This window comes from Zeugodacus cucurbitae, chromosome 2, assembly GCF_028554725.1.
Source record: "Zeugodacus cucurbitae isolate PBARC_wt_2022May chromosome 2, idZeuCucr1.2, whole genome shotgun sequence".
Taxonomy (NCBI): domain Eukaryota; kingdom Metazoa; phylum Arthropoda; class Insecta; order Diptera; family Tephritidae; genus Zeugodacus; species Zeugodacus cucurbitae.
The window spans coordinates 27747058-27762378 of NC_071667.1; the positions used below are offsets into that span (position 1 = coordinate 27747058).

Here is a 15321-nt window from a genome sequence, read left to right on the forward strand (position 1 = left end):
TAGACATGAAATAAAAAATGTCTAAAATACCAAAGTTGTTTATTTTGTATTACTTGTAAACGTTAATATAATTATTTCTATAAATTTTTAATTATAAATTATTTACATATGTTCTATTTGTATTGCAAAATTATATCAACATCCATAATCTATGTGTATTTATTGTAAATTGGCAACACTGCTGATTATCCGCTGAATACACCTTTCTCTATCGATTAGTAATTTACGAAAGAGATGGTAAAATAGACAACAAAAAGATTTCATTGAAAATAGGAAAAATTTTGCTAATTCCTTTACAAAGTAAAGCTTAAAATTCCTTTATATTAGAGTTCGATTCTCGAGCCTTATTTATCCACAGTGACCCAATTAGAAATGGCAATGGATGTGATAAATAAATTCTACTCAACAGTACATACAACAGTGTCACAGCTGTCTGGTGTTCTTCCAGGAAACAACGTCACCAGAGAATATGAAGTGCTGGAGCAGGTGTGTACGGCAGGTGTAGGTGAGTATCTACTTACGTAAACACAACCCACAAGCAATGCAACTACTTATTAACATTTAATGAATACTTAGGGCTGATGTGGAAAGTGTACAATGGTTACAAGAAAAGCACGAAACAGGAAGTCTCCGTATTTGTATTCGAAAAGAAAATCCTTGAGCGCTGGTCGAAAGATGATCGAGAAACAATGTTGGAAACTTTAAGGCGTGGAGTGCAGCAGTTAACAAAGATACGACACCCACATGTGCTGACCGTTCAACATCCGCTGGAGGAGTCTCGAGATTCATTGGCTTTCGCCACGGAGCCAGTATTTGCCTCATTGGCAAATGTTGTAGGTGATTCGGTACGTTCGGACAAAAAACTTTATGACGTCGAGATACGTCATGGACTTTTGCAACTATTTGACGGTTTGTCATTTCTACATAACGACGCTAAAATCGTGCATCGCAATATTTGCGCTGAAACTATTGTGATTAATAAAAATCGTAGCTGGAAATTATTTGGTTTTGACTTCTGCATAGCTAATCAACCGGCGACTGATGGTAAGCCCTTTTGGCCATGCCGAGAATACTCTACGTCTATGCACGTACTAGCTCAGCCTAGTTTAGAGTATTGTGCTCCAGAAATTGCGTTGAATACTATAAATAGCACCGAAAGTGACCTATTCTCGTTAGGTATGTAACTGAAAATATTTGCTTATATAAAAATAATGAAAAACTCGATACTTTTTTAATATTTTTTAGGTGTTCTTATATTCACTATTTATTCGGGTAAACCGTTAAAAATGTTTGGTAGTGATTATAGCTCGTTTCGTCGATACGCTGCCGATTTGAATCAACGAAAGTACCCGCCAATGAATAGTATTCCTAGCGATTTGAACGAAAGTTTAAGAGCTTTGTTGCATCCAAGTCCACGCATGCGGCCACAGTTGCATGAAATGAAACAGGTAGAATAAATATATATACAAATATCAAACAAATTATATAAATTTATAATAAACAAACTGTTTTTATGTATATGACCAAAGATTACATATTTCCAAGATGTTGGCGTTAAGACACTTAGTTATTTGGATTCCCTTTATCAGTGGGATAATTTACAAAAATCCAAATTCTACAAAGGACTTCCACAAATCATACCAACACTACCACATCGCGTTAACTTACATTCCATATTGCCATATTTGGTCAAAGAATTTGTGAATTCGCCAATGATACCATTTGTTTTACCTAATGTATTGTTAATTGCTGAGATGAGCAGCCAGAAGGAATATTGCGAACACATCTTTACGCATCTGAAACCCATTTTCAAATTGACCGATCCCATACAAATACTTTTAATTTTCATGCAAAAAATGGATCTTTTACTGAAGTTAACACCTGCTGAAGAAGTTAAGTTACACGTTTTACCGCTACTGTATCGCTCTTTGGAATGTGATATGCCGCAAATACAAGAGTTGTGCTTAGGTGTACTACCGACGTTTTCCAATTTGATCGACTACAACGCTATGAAAAATGCTGTGATACCACGGATTAAGAAACTCTGCCTGCACAGCACTAATGTTTCGGTAAAAGTAAATTGTTTGATATCGATTGGTAAACTGCTGGAAGATCTAGATAAGTGGTTGGTGTTGGATGAAATATTGCCATTCTTGCAGCAGATACAAAGTCGGGAACCTGCAATTATAATGGCTATAATCGGAATTTATAAAATCGCCATGACCAACACAAAGTTAGGAATTACAAAAGATGTAATGGCGCATAAATGTATACCGTTTTTAATGCCACTGTGCGTTGAGAACGGTCTTACCATCGCGCAGTTCAATACGATTGTAGCGCTGATTAAGGAAATGTTCAGTCGTGTGGAGAAGGAACAACGTGAGAAATTGGAACAACTCTCAACTATCCAAAGGGACAACAAGTGAGTTTATTTGACTAAAGCAAGTGTTGTTAGAAAAATCAAACATTGTCTTTTAATAGGCCACGTGATGCTTCAGAAATTTTGACTAACGAATTGGAGCAGGGTACGAAAACAAACACAAGTCTCAATAGTAGCGGCAACAGTGACGATGACATGTTTTCAGGCTTCTCCATATCACAACCAACGAAACAAATAACTCCAACACAAATAGGTCAGCAACAAAAACTTAAAACGAACAACGATGTGCTGAAGTGAGTATTTTCTTTTACTCTTTCGTTGCTGTTACTTACTATTCCTTTATAGAATATCACACAACGCACAATCCAAACCTGACATTCTTTCCTCGTTGATGAATTCCAATCTGACCAATTTGAATAACTCCCCATCACCAAAGTCTGCCGGTGTCGGTAATACTGCAGTTTCTCCCATTGCAAATCCATATGCATTTAGTGGTGGAAACAATTTAACCAGTCCCAACCAAACTCGCGCGAATGATAGTTGGACCAACAATTGGCATAGTGCAAATCCGTTAGTTATGAATCATCAGTTAGCCTCACCACAGGCTATTAGCAGCAGTAATAGTAACAACAATGCATCGTCTTTGGACAATTTGGATCCCTTCGGTAGCAGTAATAAGAGCGTTAATACTAGTACGCAACGACCAGCAGTTAACTACATTTATCCAACTGGATATAATGGCGGCGGCGGTGGCGGTATTGGTGTTAGTAACGGTAATACTTTGAATAGTATGAATAATTTGGCACCACTGCTACCACAGCAGAATACCACGCCACAACAGTCGCAGGATAATAAGAATCTGAACACATTATCACAACAGGATATTTTAAGTTTTCTCAATTAGTTGAGCAACGACAAAACCTATGCGTCTCGGTGTAGGTTACATTACTGTGTCAGCTGCAAATGTCGGTACAGCTGCGTGTATATGTGATAAGTTAATTGTGATCACACTAAATAACAACACATATACGAAGCAACGACTGTATGGAAGTTGTATAGACTTAAACAGTAACAAGTGTAATAATCCAAGTTTATGTTTTGTGCATATATGTACGTTTTAGTTATTTCACATATGCTTATTTCAAACAGTGCGGTGTCGGTATTTAAAGTGCAATATCGTTTCATTGTGATTTCATTAGATGAAAACGTTTATGGTATTCCAGACTAAAGGCCAAATTATGCATGTAATTTTTATCTCAGTTGTGATTTCATTAATTTTTCGTTTGTGCTTTTAATGCCAAAACATACGTACTGAAATCCTATTAAATGCAAAAAAAGTAGTTTAAAGCAAAATATTTTTGTTAGGAATAAAGGATTCAGTAATATTTACATAAACATTTGTATTGGCGTTTTATATACTAGTAAATTCGAATGATATAAAGAAAGATTAAATTCACTTTTGACGTTTGACTGTATACAAAATATCTACACTTTCATTACAATATGATAAGAAGTACATTGAATAATTGTAGAACATAAAAACTTAAATATGAAGTCATAAACTGATTGAAGTATTAGCAGTTGTTGAAGAAGACATTAAAGCATGCAGCTATTGAAGTGTAGTGTAGTGTACCAATGACGCAATAAATAATCCTATGTGTGAATCTAATAATTTTACTGTTTTTAGACTGTCATTGTGTGTGTGCGTTGAACTTTAAATAAAATTGTAATTAAAAAAAAAAATATTTTTAAATATCCCTCACATTTTATCAGTGTCTATGTTGATGTTATCATTTTTAAATAATTGTAATTTATGGTGTATACAAAGAACAAGTAAAGACATTAAAATTATTTCATAATATAAATAAAATGTATAGATATGTAATATATCTGTGAAATATTCCCATATAAATTTATGAATTTCAACATATACAAAGAATGTACTGAACTTTCGCTCAAATAAATCCAACAAAAACATTTAAAATGTTTATTTTGTCAAACGTTACGAAGTCATGTAGTTAGCAATTACTTATTGATAATGCACATCTCTTTCGTATTTTATTGCTTTGTCGCCTTATTAACTAAATTCAATTATTTACAAAATAATTTAATGCTCACTAGTTGAAATGTATGCCTTCGGAATTGAAAGCTAACAGCAATTTCATAAAATCATCCAAATCCATTGAACGTGCACGTGAATTTTCCATTTCCAACTTCTGCAGTATGGCTGAGACTTTGGCTTGCATGTTGAAATCTGCCTCTAGTGGCTGTAAACACGAATTGTATTCATATTAATATTTAATTCTCATTTCATCGCAACTTAAATGCTTACTTTATTATGCAGCGATAGATGCAATTTGTAATTTTTTTCCAGCATATCAAGCACCGAATTGATTTTGAACGCTGCACCCAGAGTTTTGTTTTTCCTTAGAAATGCAATACGTGTTAGGCCATCCCATTCTGTGAAATTAACTGGTGGTGGTGGATTCTTTGGTTCCAAACGCACAACGCTCGACTCAACTTTTGGCGGTGGTTTGAAATTATTTTTACCAACTTTCATTAACATATCGACGCGTGCCAACAATTGAGTATTGATGCTCAAACGACAATAAAGCTTATCACCCGGTTTGGCTACCAAACGTTGTGCGAACTCACGCTGAAACATAAGGACTGCACATCGAAATATTGGTCGATGTAGTAGTAATTTGAAAATCAACGGCGAACTGATTTGATAAGGCACGTTGGCAATACACAAATCGAAGAAGGGTAACTCCGCTTTAAGGAAATCACCAATGAGTACTTGTAATTTTGGTTGTAACGGTGTGGCCTGCACACGTTTTTGTAATTCTGCAGCTAATCTTGTATCGATTTCACAGGCAATTACTTTCTTGGCTCGTTCTAACATGCGTACCGTCATGTTACCGGTACCGGGACCAATTTCCAATACGGTGTCTGTGTTACGCAGCGCAGCCTTTTCCAACATACTTTGTATGACGAGAGGATTTTTTAGTATATGTTGGCCAAAATCCTTATTAAACACAATGCCTGAATGGAAACAGAGTAAACTTGTATACAACTATGAGCAACATTTTGATATAGTATTATTGCACTTACCCTGCTTCTGCACCTCTTGGTGTATACGCGTTTTCTTTTCTGTTTTTATTTTAGGCATTTTGTGTTCTTCGCTTTATTAAATTATTATTTAGTAAATAAATGTCGGTGCAGAGAATTAATTCTATTCTGATTTGTTTTGCTTTTGGACCATGTGTTGATGAAGATACAAAATAGAGATGCCAACAGCATAAGTATTGTGACAATATGTTGACAGTAGATGACGCTGTAAGCAGTAAAATTATTGAATATGTACAAGAAAATATATATATACGGTCCATATAAATTAAATGATTTATTTATTATACAGTTTGTCGGGATATAACCCATTTGATTCTTTTAAAGATATGTGATGAAATTATATGCGTGGTTGACTCAACTCTTAGTTATTCAGACTAGATCCCGACATTCTGAACATATGTGCCGCATATCTCCACAATGCCGCTAACAATTTTTTAAATCTCCTTTGTAATCCATCACTAACTCAAATTTAAATTTACCGTTAGATTACGTCGATGGCTACTGACTTTTCCATCCGAATATGATTTTAGATAACCGTTACAACAACAACATCGTCAACGCAGTAACGGTTCGGTTAATCCGAGCAACAATAAGAATAGATTGTAGAGATTTCAATGAGAATTTTTCTAGAATCGGTAGTCCGGAATTTTAAAGTTTAGTAAGGGAAGTGTTTAGAGTTCAACCAAGCTCAAAAATTCCTTATGGACTGTAATCTTTAATGTTGTTAGTATAAATTTATAAAAGCGGACAAAACTAAATGGCATGTGTGAAAGTAATAATAAATACGGAAACCGTATTTTCATGAGCGGCATTTTAAATAAGTTTGTGTGTACTGGCTTTTAAAGAGCCAAAATGTGATAATTAATGTTTAAATACAAAATAATTATATTCATACATACATATGTTTGTCATACGTATTTTCACCAAGTCTCATTTTCACTACTCTCAATAAACTTCTTTGACTACATTTTGACTTTGATTCATCCCAAAAAGTTGTCAAACAGAAAGTGTAAACATTCAGACAACAAAGAAGAATGGAAAAAACAATAAAAATAATCCAAGAAGAAATACGAAAGTTTAAACATTTTTGGTTTTAAATGAAAATGTGAATGCACGAATACGAATGTAGAAGAAAGCGATAAAGCACGCAAACTAATAAATAAATTATTAATTAATGCAACAATCCAGCAAAGAGAAGAAGTTTTTGAACTTCTACGAATAAATTTATCATAGAATTAATTATAAAACTGATTTTGTTAAATTTAGACAACGTTTTGGTAATCAGGCGAAAGAAATGTATTTTAAGCACAGTGGGTCATGAACGACGAAAACACTAACACTTAAATTGTATATTAAAAACAACAAAAAATTAGGATTCTTATAAAATTGCGCATGTTTTCACTTTCAGGCAAAAGCTCGATTGAGGGCGATTTGATCTCTATTCCTTTTTCCCCATCGAAAATATTAAATTGGGTTCCAAAAATAATAGCATGTCGTAGGTAGCGTCTTCTAAATTTTTATCGTGCCTTCCCCATCAAGGTTTATAGTTGTCTATATATGTATGATGAGAGGAGGAGGAGGACTGTGTTGGAATGATAAGCATTTAGTCTGTACTGTTTACTCTTGAAAAAAAATTGTTGGACTATATATCAGTCACTTTGTAGTCTCGGGTGTCATCGTAGTAGCAAAACTGTAAACTCAGTTTCTAAGGCGTGGGTGTTCTGGTTCAGTCCGCTTGCTTGATATTTCTCTCTCTCTCTCTCTCTCTCTCGGGATCATTAACATCAATATCGGTAATTTCTGACCTACGTATTGGAAATCTTGCCTTTTTAGAACTGTTTCAAAAAAATCTTCAGAGGGCAACGGGTCTATAATATTATTACTCTAAAATTCTTACAAAAATGTCACACTGCGAAGACGCATTATCATCTCTAAAGTCACGTGTGGGTTGTACAATTCTTAGATAAGAAAATTTGGTTTAATAATGCTGTCTAGTCGTCAAATCAAAGCTTATATAACGTTTTACTACATTTCGCACATTTTTGACACTAATTTTCTGTTAAAATTTCCGACTTGAGAGTAATGATACTGTCAAAATCAGATAACCTGAAGTAGTACTCCATGAAACTCCATATTTATTCGTCTTAAACAAAATCTTAAACTCATTGACTGAATTTGTGTAGATGGAGTACGAGACCACACCACTATTGTGGGTAGTTTCTTCCCACATTCACCTGCCGCTAATGTGAGATATTGCTCCATATGTTCGTCTTAACATACATACTCATTCGTACACATTTAGCGCGGAGTAAACGTTCGTCCGTCGGTTGCACCTTCGAAACCGGCTTAACCACAAGGCGTGCGTGTAAGCTTAAGCGCCCAGTGCAAAGACATACTGGCCATCGGCTGGCGCTTAACCCATGTTGTTGTTATTGGTAACTGATGATGTTGATATATCGGCAGTCATGAGAGACCATATGTATCACAGCAATCGCCAACAGCGTTCTCCATTCGTTTACAAAACGCCGAAACGTTCGCACGTCGAGGAGCTTTTTCTTACTAAGCGTACGCGAAACGATTTCTTTTAATGGTACCATAACGTCATTTTGATAAAATAAAGGCAAAAATTTAGGCACAAAAGCATTTTGACGAACTATTTGTTTGTTCAACTACGCGAAATTAATTCAATTTGCTGTGTTTTATGCGGAGCCACATAGCAAAATAAAAATACAAATAAATTAAAAGGCGGATGCTCGTAAATCTAAAGCGCTTAATAAACTCATAAGAATTCGGCTACTGTTCGCTGCAAAAACTCGTCGGAATGTTGGAAATCGAAATTAAATGGTCTGTCTTTGTATTGCTACAATTCGTGTTTGTTGTGTTGACTGGCGCACAAGGCGGCCAAAGTGTTGCTCCGAACAAGGTAAAGGCGTGAAAACTTCTTAACATTAAAACCTGTGAATAATTAAAAGCGCATTGGACGCAGCGATTACTAAAGCATTATGTAAACAAATTCATATTGCAAAAATAAAAGCCGTGTAAAAATCATGTTTAAGAAACTAGAAGTGACTGAAAGTTAAACAAAATTTATAAATGTTGGAAAAATTTCAGTATTGGGAACCATACTGATCGCATAAGCTCTTCGTAGACCCCTTAGTATATTTGTAATATTGAAGTTTAGTCAAAATTTCTAAGTTTACTTATAATAATAATCGTTTTTATGAAATCCGTCTGTGCAAAATACCAAATTGGCAAAGAAATAATTATATCCCATGTGACGACCTGTTTTTTAGGGATTTTTTTTATAATTTTTTCTACGACCAGTAAATGGATGGAACTTTAAGTTTCTTATCATTCTTGATCATATATTTCGACAGTGTAAATAAAAATTTTAAGCTAAAAATATTGTGTAGAATATGAGTTACAGCGTTCTGAACACCCCCGCCTCGAAAAAAATGGGATCGCACTTCCTCTACGATTCCGGCTGATTAGCTTATCGAGATCAAAAAAAAATTAACGTCGCATAAATCTATAAGCTTAAATTAAATGCAATGGAATTTTGGTAGACATTTGAACAAAAAATGCGATTTTCGTGTTTTTTTGTTGTTTTCTATAAAAAAAAATATTAAAATTTTTAATTTTTGAATAGATAATAGAACGTTCCATGCCTTTACATGTGCTGAGTATACGCTACAGATTTCAAGTCATTCGGTTAAGCCGTTTTTGAGATACTTTGGAAGAGAGAGCTGCCAACTCAGCGCTTCGAAGAATTCGTTCTTTAATCTTTAGTTTTTAAAAATCATTTTACTAGGGTTTTCTAGACATGTTAAGAAAGCAATTTATGATAAAAAAAAATACTTTTTTGAACCCTTCACATGGAATGACCACCCCCTTAAATCGAAACCGAAAAGTTAAGGTATCATCTATGTATCTAAAGTAAAAATCGAGCCGTTGAGACGATGATTCAGAATTCGTATATAGCTTATTTCAATTCATAAAATTTCATTATCCATTTAACGGTATTTTCATAAATTCCAGCTTGACGTCACCATTTTGTATGAATCTCTTTGTCCGGACAGCATTCGATTCATGGGCAGGCAGCTGGCGCCAGCCTATGGTAATCTCAAAGAAAATTTAAATATAAATCTGGTGCCTTTTGGGAAATCGCGTGTAAGTTATTTTAATTAATTATGTTATTTTATTTATTTAACTAGTTCTAATGAAAAGTGTTCATTCAATGCAAATGATAATATAGTTCGAAAATCTCCAATATGCAGTTCGAATTTTTGTCGTCCAATAACGGTTTTTATTATACCTAGCAAGAGGAATATTATAATTATGAATTTATTATTCAAAATTAATCAGGCGATTTCCTTTCCTTTTTGAAAGGCATTTCAAAAATTAGCATTTCAGCTTTTATATCAAATTATTACCTTTTAAATGTTAATTCTATGCATTCGTTTGCCTTACGTACGTAATTACACAGATGAGATGTAGCATCACTTATGGAAAAATTATCTAAATGAAGAACTCAGTTTTCACCGTAAATATCGGTAAATCTCTCAGATATTTTGATTTAATTGAGAATCTTTTTCTTCTAATGTATCTCTGTACCAAAAAATGGTTAAAATCGGGTCATAAATTCTTATGCTTTGTATTTATATGGCATTTCTCCTACAGTCCGTCAACTTAGGCAGCGAGTTCTATTGCCAGCATGGACCAGCAGAATGTGCCGGAAATCGCTTGCAATCTTGCGTTTTGAATCAGGAAAGCACGCAAAATCAACGAGTGCGCTTCGCCATCTGCCAAATGTTGGCGAAGGACAAACAGAATGTGGAAGATGTAAGAGACGGAAAACTTTTACTTTTATTTCAATAATTATTTCATTTTTATTTATAACAAACTTACTATATTGCCATGAACGTCAAGTGCACCGATTTGGTGGGCCTCAGCAGCGACGTTGACGATTGTGTTAACACGAACGTTGGCACACAGTTGCAATTGTTGGCAGAGCAGGTGACCAACCAGTATACGCCCTCATTTGTGCCGACCATCATTTATGATGGTGTAAGTGAACACTTGTGCTTATATAATATTTTTAAATATATTTATTTTTAACATTTTTGGTTTTCCCGGCGACAGGTTTTCAATCAACAACTGCAGGATGCCTCGTTGTACGACTTCCGTGGTACCGTTTGTGCGCTGCTGCAAAAGCGTGGCATCGTCAACGAGTCGTGCAGCGCATAAGACTGACGTGGAGCAGCGGCAAGGAGAGTAGGCAGTGTGGCTGGCGTAATGTAGTTTCGAAAATGTGTTCACAAGCGTATTTAACGGTGTATTACTATCAATTAATTAATATGGTTTGTTCTTAAATAAAATAGTTAAAAAAACTAAAATGTGTTTTGTTATTGTATACTGGTAATTATTTATATACATATGTATATGTATTCAAATGAATATTTTCAAAAGATATGCAAAAGGCAAGTATCATCTATCTCGATTATATATGTCACTTAGCAAAAACCGCAAACAAAAATATGAAAACAAACTGTTGTTATGTGTGCGTGAATTCACGAGAGCGAGAGTTGCGCAACATGTTGCGAAAAAAATGCAAGAATGTTGCAAACATAAAATAAAGTAATACAAATAAATTGAGTAATGAAAATAATGAGTTAAAGAAATCGGAAAACCGCTAAATATATTAAAATTTTGGTTATTATTATTTCAAAATTAGTTGTTAATATGCTTAGATATGCTGTGTAAGAAATAACTGTAAATAGCTTTCACTTCATATGTTTTTTTCATTTGTTGGACATGGACATAGCGTATTCGCAACATTGTTGATGGGTAGCTGACTTTCTAAAGATATCATAGGGGCATACCGACTCATGATTATTTGAATATGTGAAACATCTTTGTAAAGTGGGTGCTCCGCGAGTTCCAGTTAGAGGCAATCATCCAAGTGGATTGCCGCGATGGACCGAACCCAATGCGTGGAAATACAAAATTAGATGGTTATTAATTACTATTAACAGCGACTATTTATACCATTGTGTCACCCAGAAAAAAAGTTAGATTTGTGTATATATATGTATATGTATATAAAATTTATAATATAAATGACGACGTCAAGATCAACACGGAAGAGCAGTCCGATGGGGGCAGCAAACCGCCCTACCAACCACCCAAGAGCTCTTGGAAGGAGCTAAGGCCATGCAGGCTGACAAAACCTGCGAGGAGAAGGAACCGCTCCTGGAGGAGCCGGTTCTATAAACGCATTCCACATGACAATAGCCCAAGTGAACCTGCATAGAGCTATGGCAGCCTCGGCTGTCATCTCGAACAGGTTCATATCGGATAACTTGGGTGCCCTCCTAATTCAGGAACCGTGGGCTCGTAGCGGTGCAGGTCAACTGCGCAGCGGGCGAGGTAATCATTGCCTCGGCCTACTTCCCGGGTGAATCGTCCGTGGCGCCACCAGATGAAATACATAAGCTGGTCGACTACTGCAGTATGGCCAATCTTCCCCTGGTATTGGGCTGCGATGCAAACGCTCATCATTGGGAGTGGGGAAGCAGTGACTGCAGAGGTGAGTCACTATTGGAGTTTATACCAAGTAGCAACATAGAAATAAGTAATGTTGGCTGTCAACCAACATTCGTCACTGGGGCTAGAGAAGATGTTACCCTCAGAAACCACCTCGCAAATGGTCTGATCTGATGGTCTGAGTGGAGAGTCTCCACAGAACCCTCTTTGTCCGACCATAGAATTATTAAATTTAAGGTGGGGTTAGTTGTTGGGAATCGTACAGAGGTATGGAACCCAAGAAACGTGAATTGGTCCAAGTATAACGATATTCTTGGACTTAACGCGGTGAGTGTTGTGTATAAGAGCGGTGAAAGCGGATGCAGGGGGATCGAAGATAGGGCAGTTATTATGGAGAGCTTCATAATAGATGCATTTCAGGCAAGCTGCCCTCTGACATCCCTGAAGGTTAAAAACAAAAACCCATGGTGGTCCAAGAAACTGTCGTCACTAAAGAGGGTGGCGCGGCGACTATTTAACAAAGTCAAACGCACTAGTGAATGGACCGAATACAGGAGAAACCTGACTGAGTACAGTAAGGAAATTAGGATTGCAAAAAGGGACAACTTCAGGAAATTTTGTGAAAACGTCTTCTCAACTCCTGCGGCAGCCAGGCTCCACAAAGCCCGTTCACAACAAGTCTGGAAGAAAGGGCGAAATGTCTGCTGGAGACGCACTTCCCAGTTGCGACCCCTACGGAACAGCTAGTCCCGACGGAGGATCATAAGCCTGGTCCACTGGACTGGAAGGTGGCTAAGGAAATCTTTACCACCGACTCAGTAAGATGGGCCATAGGAACTTTTAAGAAGTACAAATCACCAGGAGTGGATGGTATTTTCCCAGCGCTGCTCCAGCATGGTCAGGAACATATCCTCAATCACCTAGTCACCTAGTCCATGTTGAGAGATAGTCTAGCACATGCCTACATCCCGGAAAAATGGAGAATCGCACAGGTAGTCTTCATACCGAAAGTTGGTAGGAGGGACTTCTCCTTGGCGAAATCATACAAGCCAATCAGTCTTACCTCCTTCCTACTGAAAGGCATGGAAAAAATTGTGGATAACTACATCAGGACTGTGGCATTAGAGCTCTACCCGTTACACTCGAGCCAACACGCTTACAGAGTTGGCAGATCAACTGACACGGCTCTGCACAGCTTGGTATCGGAGGGTAAGGATGCATTTGCGACCGGTGAGGTGGTCCTGTGTGCCTTTCTAGATATAGAGGGTGCGTTTGATAACACCTCCCACGCAAGTGTCACTAGAGCCCTAAACAGGAGGCGGATCGACCCATCGATCGTAAGATGGGTTAGTGCAGTTCTTAGTACTAGAATCGCAGAAACGCAGATAGCCTCACGCAGTATACGACTAGGTACGACAAGGGGCTGTCCCCAAGGTGGTGTTATCTCACCGCTTCTATGGAGCCTAGTCGTGGACGAGCTATTGGAGGTGCTAACAGAAAAAGGAATACGATGTCAGGGATATGTGGATGACATCGTAATTATCGCCAGAGGCAAATTCGAAAGCACTCTTGGAGACATCGTCCGAAGAGGACTAACCCTAGCGAGGAAATGGTGTATTAATGTTGGACTCAACATCAATCCATCAAAAACAGCCATTATCTCCTTCACAAGAAGAAGATCGCTCCCAGCCCTAGGTACCATTACACTCAATGGCGAAGCGGTAGCTAGGGTAGAGGAAATTAAATATCTTGGAGTAGTATTAGATACATGTGGACTCCGTGATTGCGAAAGCCACCAAAGCGCTAATGGTGTGCAAACGCCTAGCAGGCAAAAACTGGGGCTGCAGCCCGCATATACCTCGATGGATGTACACCATGATTGTGAGGCCTGTAACCACTTATGGAGCAGTGGTCTGGTCGTCAAGGATCTCCCTGGCCACAGCTGAAAAACAGCTGGTCAAATTGCAGCGGTTAGCCTGTATATGCATCACTGGTGCTATGCGCACGTGTCCAACTGCAGCTTTGGAGGCAATCCTGAACCTCACCCCACTTCATTTGGTGGTTGGCACTATGGCCAATAAGACCTTACTGGCCCTAACAAGGTAAGGGTTCATCTTGTGAGACGATTCAAAACAGTTATGTCAAATAAAAAGGAATGGGAGGACTCAACTCTCAAGGAACTTATACGCAGAAGCACACAACAATGGTACACAGACGGATCAAAGACAGCAGTTGGTATAGGCGTCGGGATAACGGGGCCACGCCTGAAGCTGTCTTTATCCATGGGCCAATTCCCCAGCATCTTCCAAGCTGAAGTCTATGCCATTACCAAGTGTGCAGAGGTAATATTGGACAGGGGCTACCATAATGAGCGCATAGCCATTATCAGCGATAGCCAAGCAGCTCTCCAGGCATTATCATCCTTCGAGGTGGACTAGGGGCTGGTCATGGACTGCATAGATACTTTGAATAGGATTTGCAGCAATAACAGCATAACCCTAGCTTGGGTTCCAGGGCAAAAAGGAATACAAGGAAACACCTTTGCGGATCAACTAGCAAGGAAGGCCGCGGCCACCAGCCCAATCGGGCCAGAGCCCTTTATCGCGGTTGGTCGGCACGTTCTTATAACCCGCCTGAAAGAGGAGGAGGCAGCAAGCAGGAATCGCTGTTGGTTGCACATGCAGGGACTTCGTCAATCCAAACTGTTCCTGGGAGGATACAATCTATCTAATATTTCCATTTTGGTGAAATAAAATTGGATAGAAAGCAATTATTGCGGTTGTTAGCCGCACAAATTGTACAAAATCACTAATTATTAAAAAAAATAGATATATAAATACACTATTATTATTACTTCCATTTTAGAAAAAATTAGCATGCGTATGTTTTTGTTTACATTTAATTGAAAAACATCTTCAGTATTGCACATTTTCATTCACAATAGATAAAAAGCGGCCATGTTTAACAATGAACCACGAACTCGCACTAACTCTCTAAAATTTTGAGGACTAAATGGGAGTTAGCAAACGGAGTTAACTGAGATAACTCTCGAATTAACCCCGATTAAAGCAGGGGTATTACTTGTTTCTGTTTACAAACCTAATAAGAATGTTTACTGGACAATTCAGCCACAATGAAGATGTAAATACACGAGGCTAAGGCCTATTTTAAAACAAAGGACAATCGCACTACAAATGTGGCACCGAAAAGTGCTTATAAACGGATTAGCGCCTTCGATTACATCTTTTTGATTAAGGGGTTTT

At 37.4% G+C, this 15321-nt stretch overlaps 3 protein-coding genes across 4 annotated transcripts; 2 read left to right on the forward strand and 1 right to left on the reverse strand.

The window, feature by feature from the left end:
* The first annotated feature begins 162 nt into the window (after positions 1 to 162).
* LOC105213683 (SCY1-like protein 2) lies at positions 163 to 3865 on the forward strand. Of its 2 annotated transcripts, XM_054225860.1 has the most exons (7): positions 163 to 300; positions 359 to 505; positions 577 to 1176; positions 1246 to 1448; positions 1530 to 2422; positions 2482 to 2673; positions 2726 to 3865. In XM_054225860.1, coding segments are annotated over exons 1-7 (2595 nt in total). In that variant the 5' UTR covers positions 163 to 299; the 3' UTR covers positions 3285 to 3865. The 2 variants fall into 2 exon arrangements, with proteins under 2 accessions (XP_054081835.1, XP_011184986.1); XM_011186684.3 differs by having other exon boundaries at positions 213 to 505.
* A 488-nt stretch (positions 3866 to 4353) lies between these two features.
* LOC105213684 (probable dimethyladenosine transferase) lies at positions 4354 to 5665 on the reverse strand. The gene is made up of 3 exons (XM_011186685.3): positions 5495 to 5665; positions 4713 to 5425; positions 4354 to 4647 (listed from the first exon to the last, which is right to left on the reverse strand). The coding sequence occupies exons 1-3, from the start codon at positions 5550 to 5552 to the stop codon at positions 4498 to 4500; spliced, it is 921 nt and encodes a 306-aa protein (XP_011184987.1). The 5' UTR covers positions 5553 to 5665; the 3' UTR covers positions 4354 to 4497.
* A 2328-nt stretch (positions 5666 to 7993) lies between these two features.
* LOC105213695 (GILT-like protein 1) lies at positions 7994 to 10908 on the forward strand. The gene is made up of 5 exons (XM_011186700.3): positions 7994 to 8435; positions 9551 to 9682; positions 10193 to 10354; positions 10442 to 10579; positions 10655 to 10908. Exons 1-5 carry the CDS (start codon positions 8334 to 8336, stop codon positions 10757 to 10759), a joined length of 639 nt encoding a protein of 212 aa, XP_011185002.1. The 5' UTR covers positions 7994 to 8333; the 3' UTR covers positions 10760 to 10908.
* The last annotated feature ends 4413 nt before the right edge of the window (positions 10909 to 15321 follow it).

Coding starts and splice junctions, on each gene's coding strand:
- LOC105213695 (XM_011186700.3), top strand. CDS start 8,334: ATGTTGGAAATCGAAATTAAATGGTCTGTCTTTGTATTGCTACAATTC. Junction 10,355..10,441: donor ACAAACAGAATGTGGAAGAT/GTAAGAGACGGA, acceptor ATGAACGTCAAG/TGCACCGATTTGGTGGGCCT. Junction 10,580..10,654: donor CGACCATCATTTATGATGGT/GTAAGTGAACAC, acceptor TCCCGGCGACAG/GTTTTCAATCAACAACTGCA.
- LOC105213684 (XM_011186685.3), bottom strand. CDS start 5,552: ATGCCTAAAATAAAAACAGAAAAGAAAACGCGTATACACCAAGAGGTG. Junction 5,426..5,494: donor CCAAGAGGTGCAGAAGCAGG/GTAAGTGCAATA, acceptor GTTTCCATTCAG/GCATTGTGTTTAATAAGGAT. Junction 4,648..4,712: donor ATCTATCGCTGCATAATAAA/GTAAGCATTTAA, acceptor TCGTGTTTACAG/CCACTAGAGGCAGATTTCAA.
- LOC105213683 (XM_054225860.1), top strand. Junction 1,449..1,529: donor AGTTGCATGAAATGAAACAG/GTAGAATAAATA, acceptor ATATGACCAAAG/ATTACATATTTCCAAGATGT. Junction 2,423..2,481: donor ACTATCCAAAGGGACAACAA/GTGAGTTTATTT, acceptor GTCTTTTAATAG/GCCACGTGATGCTTCAGAAA.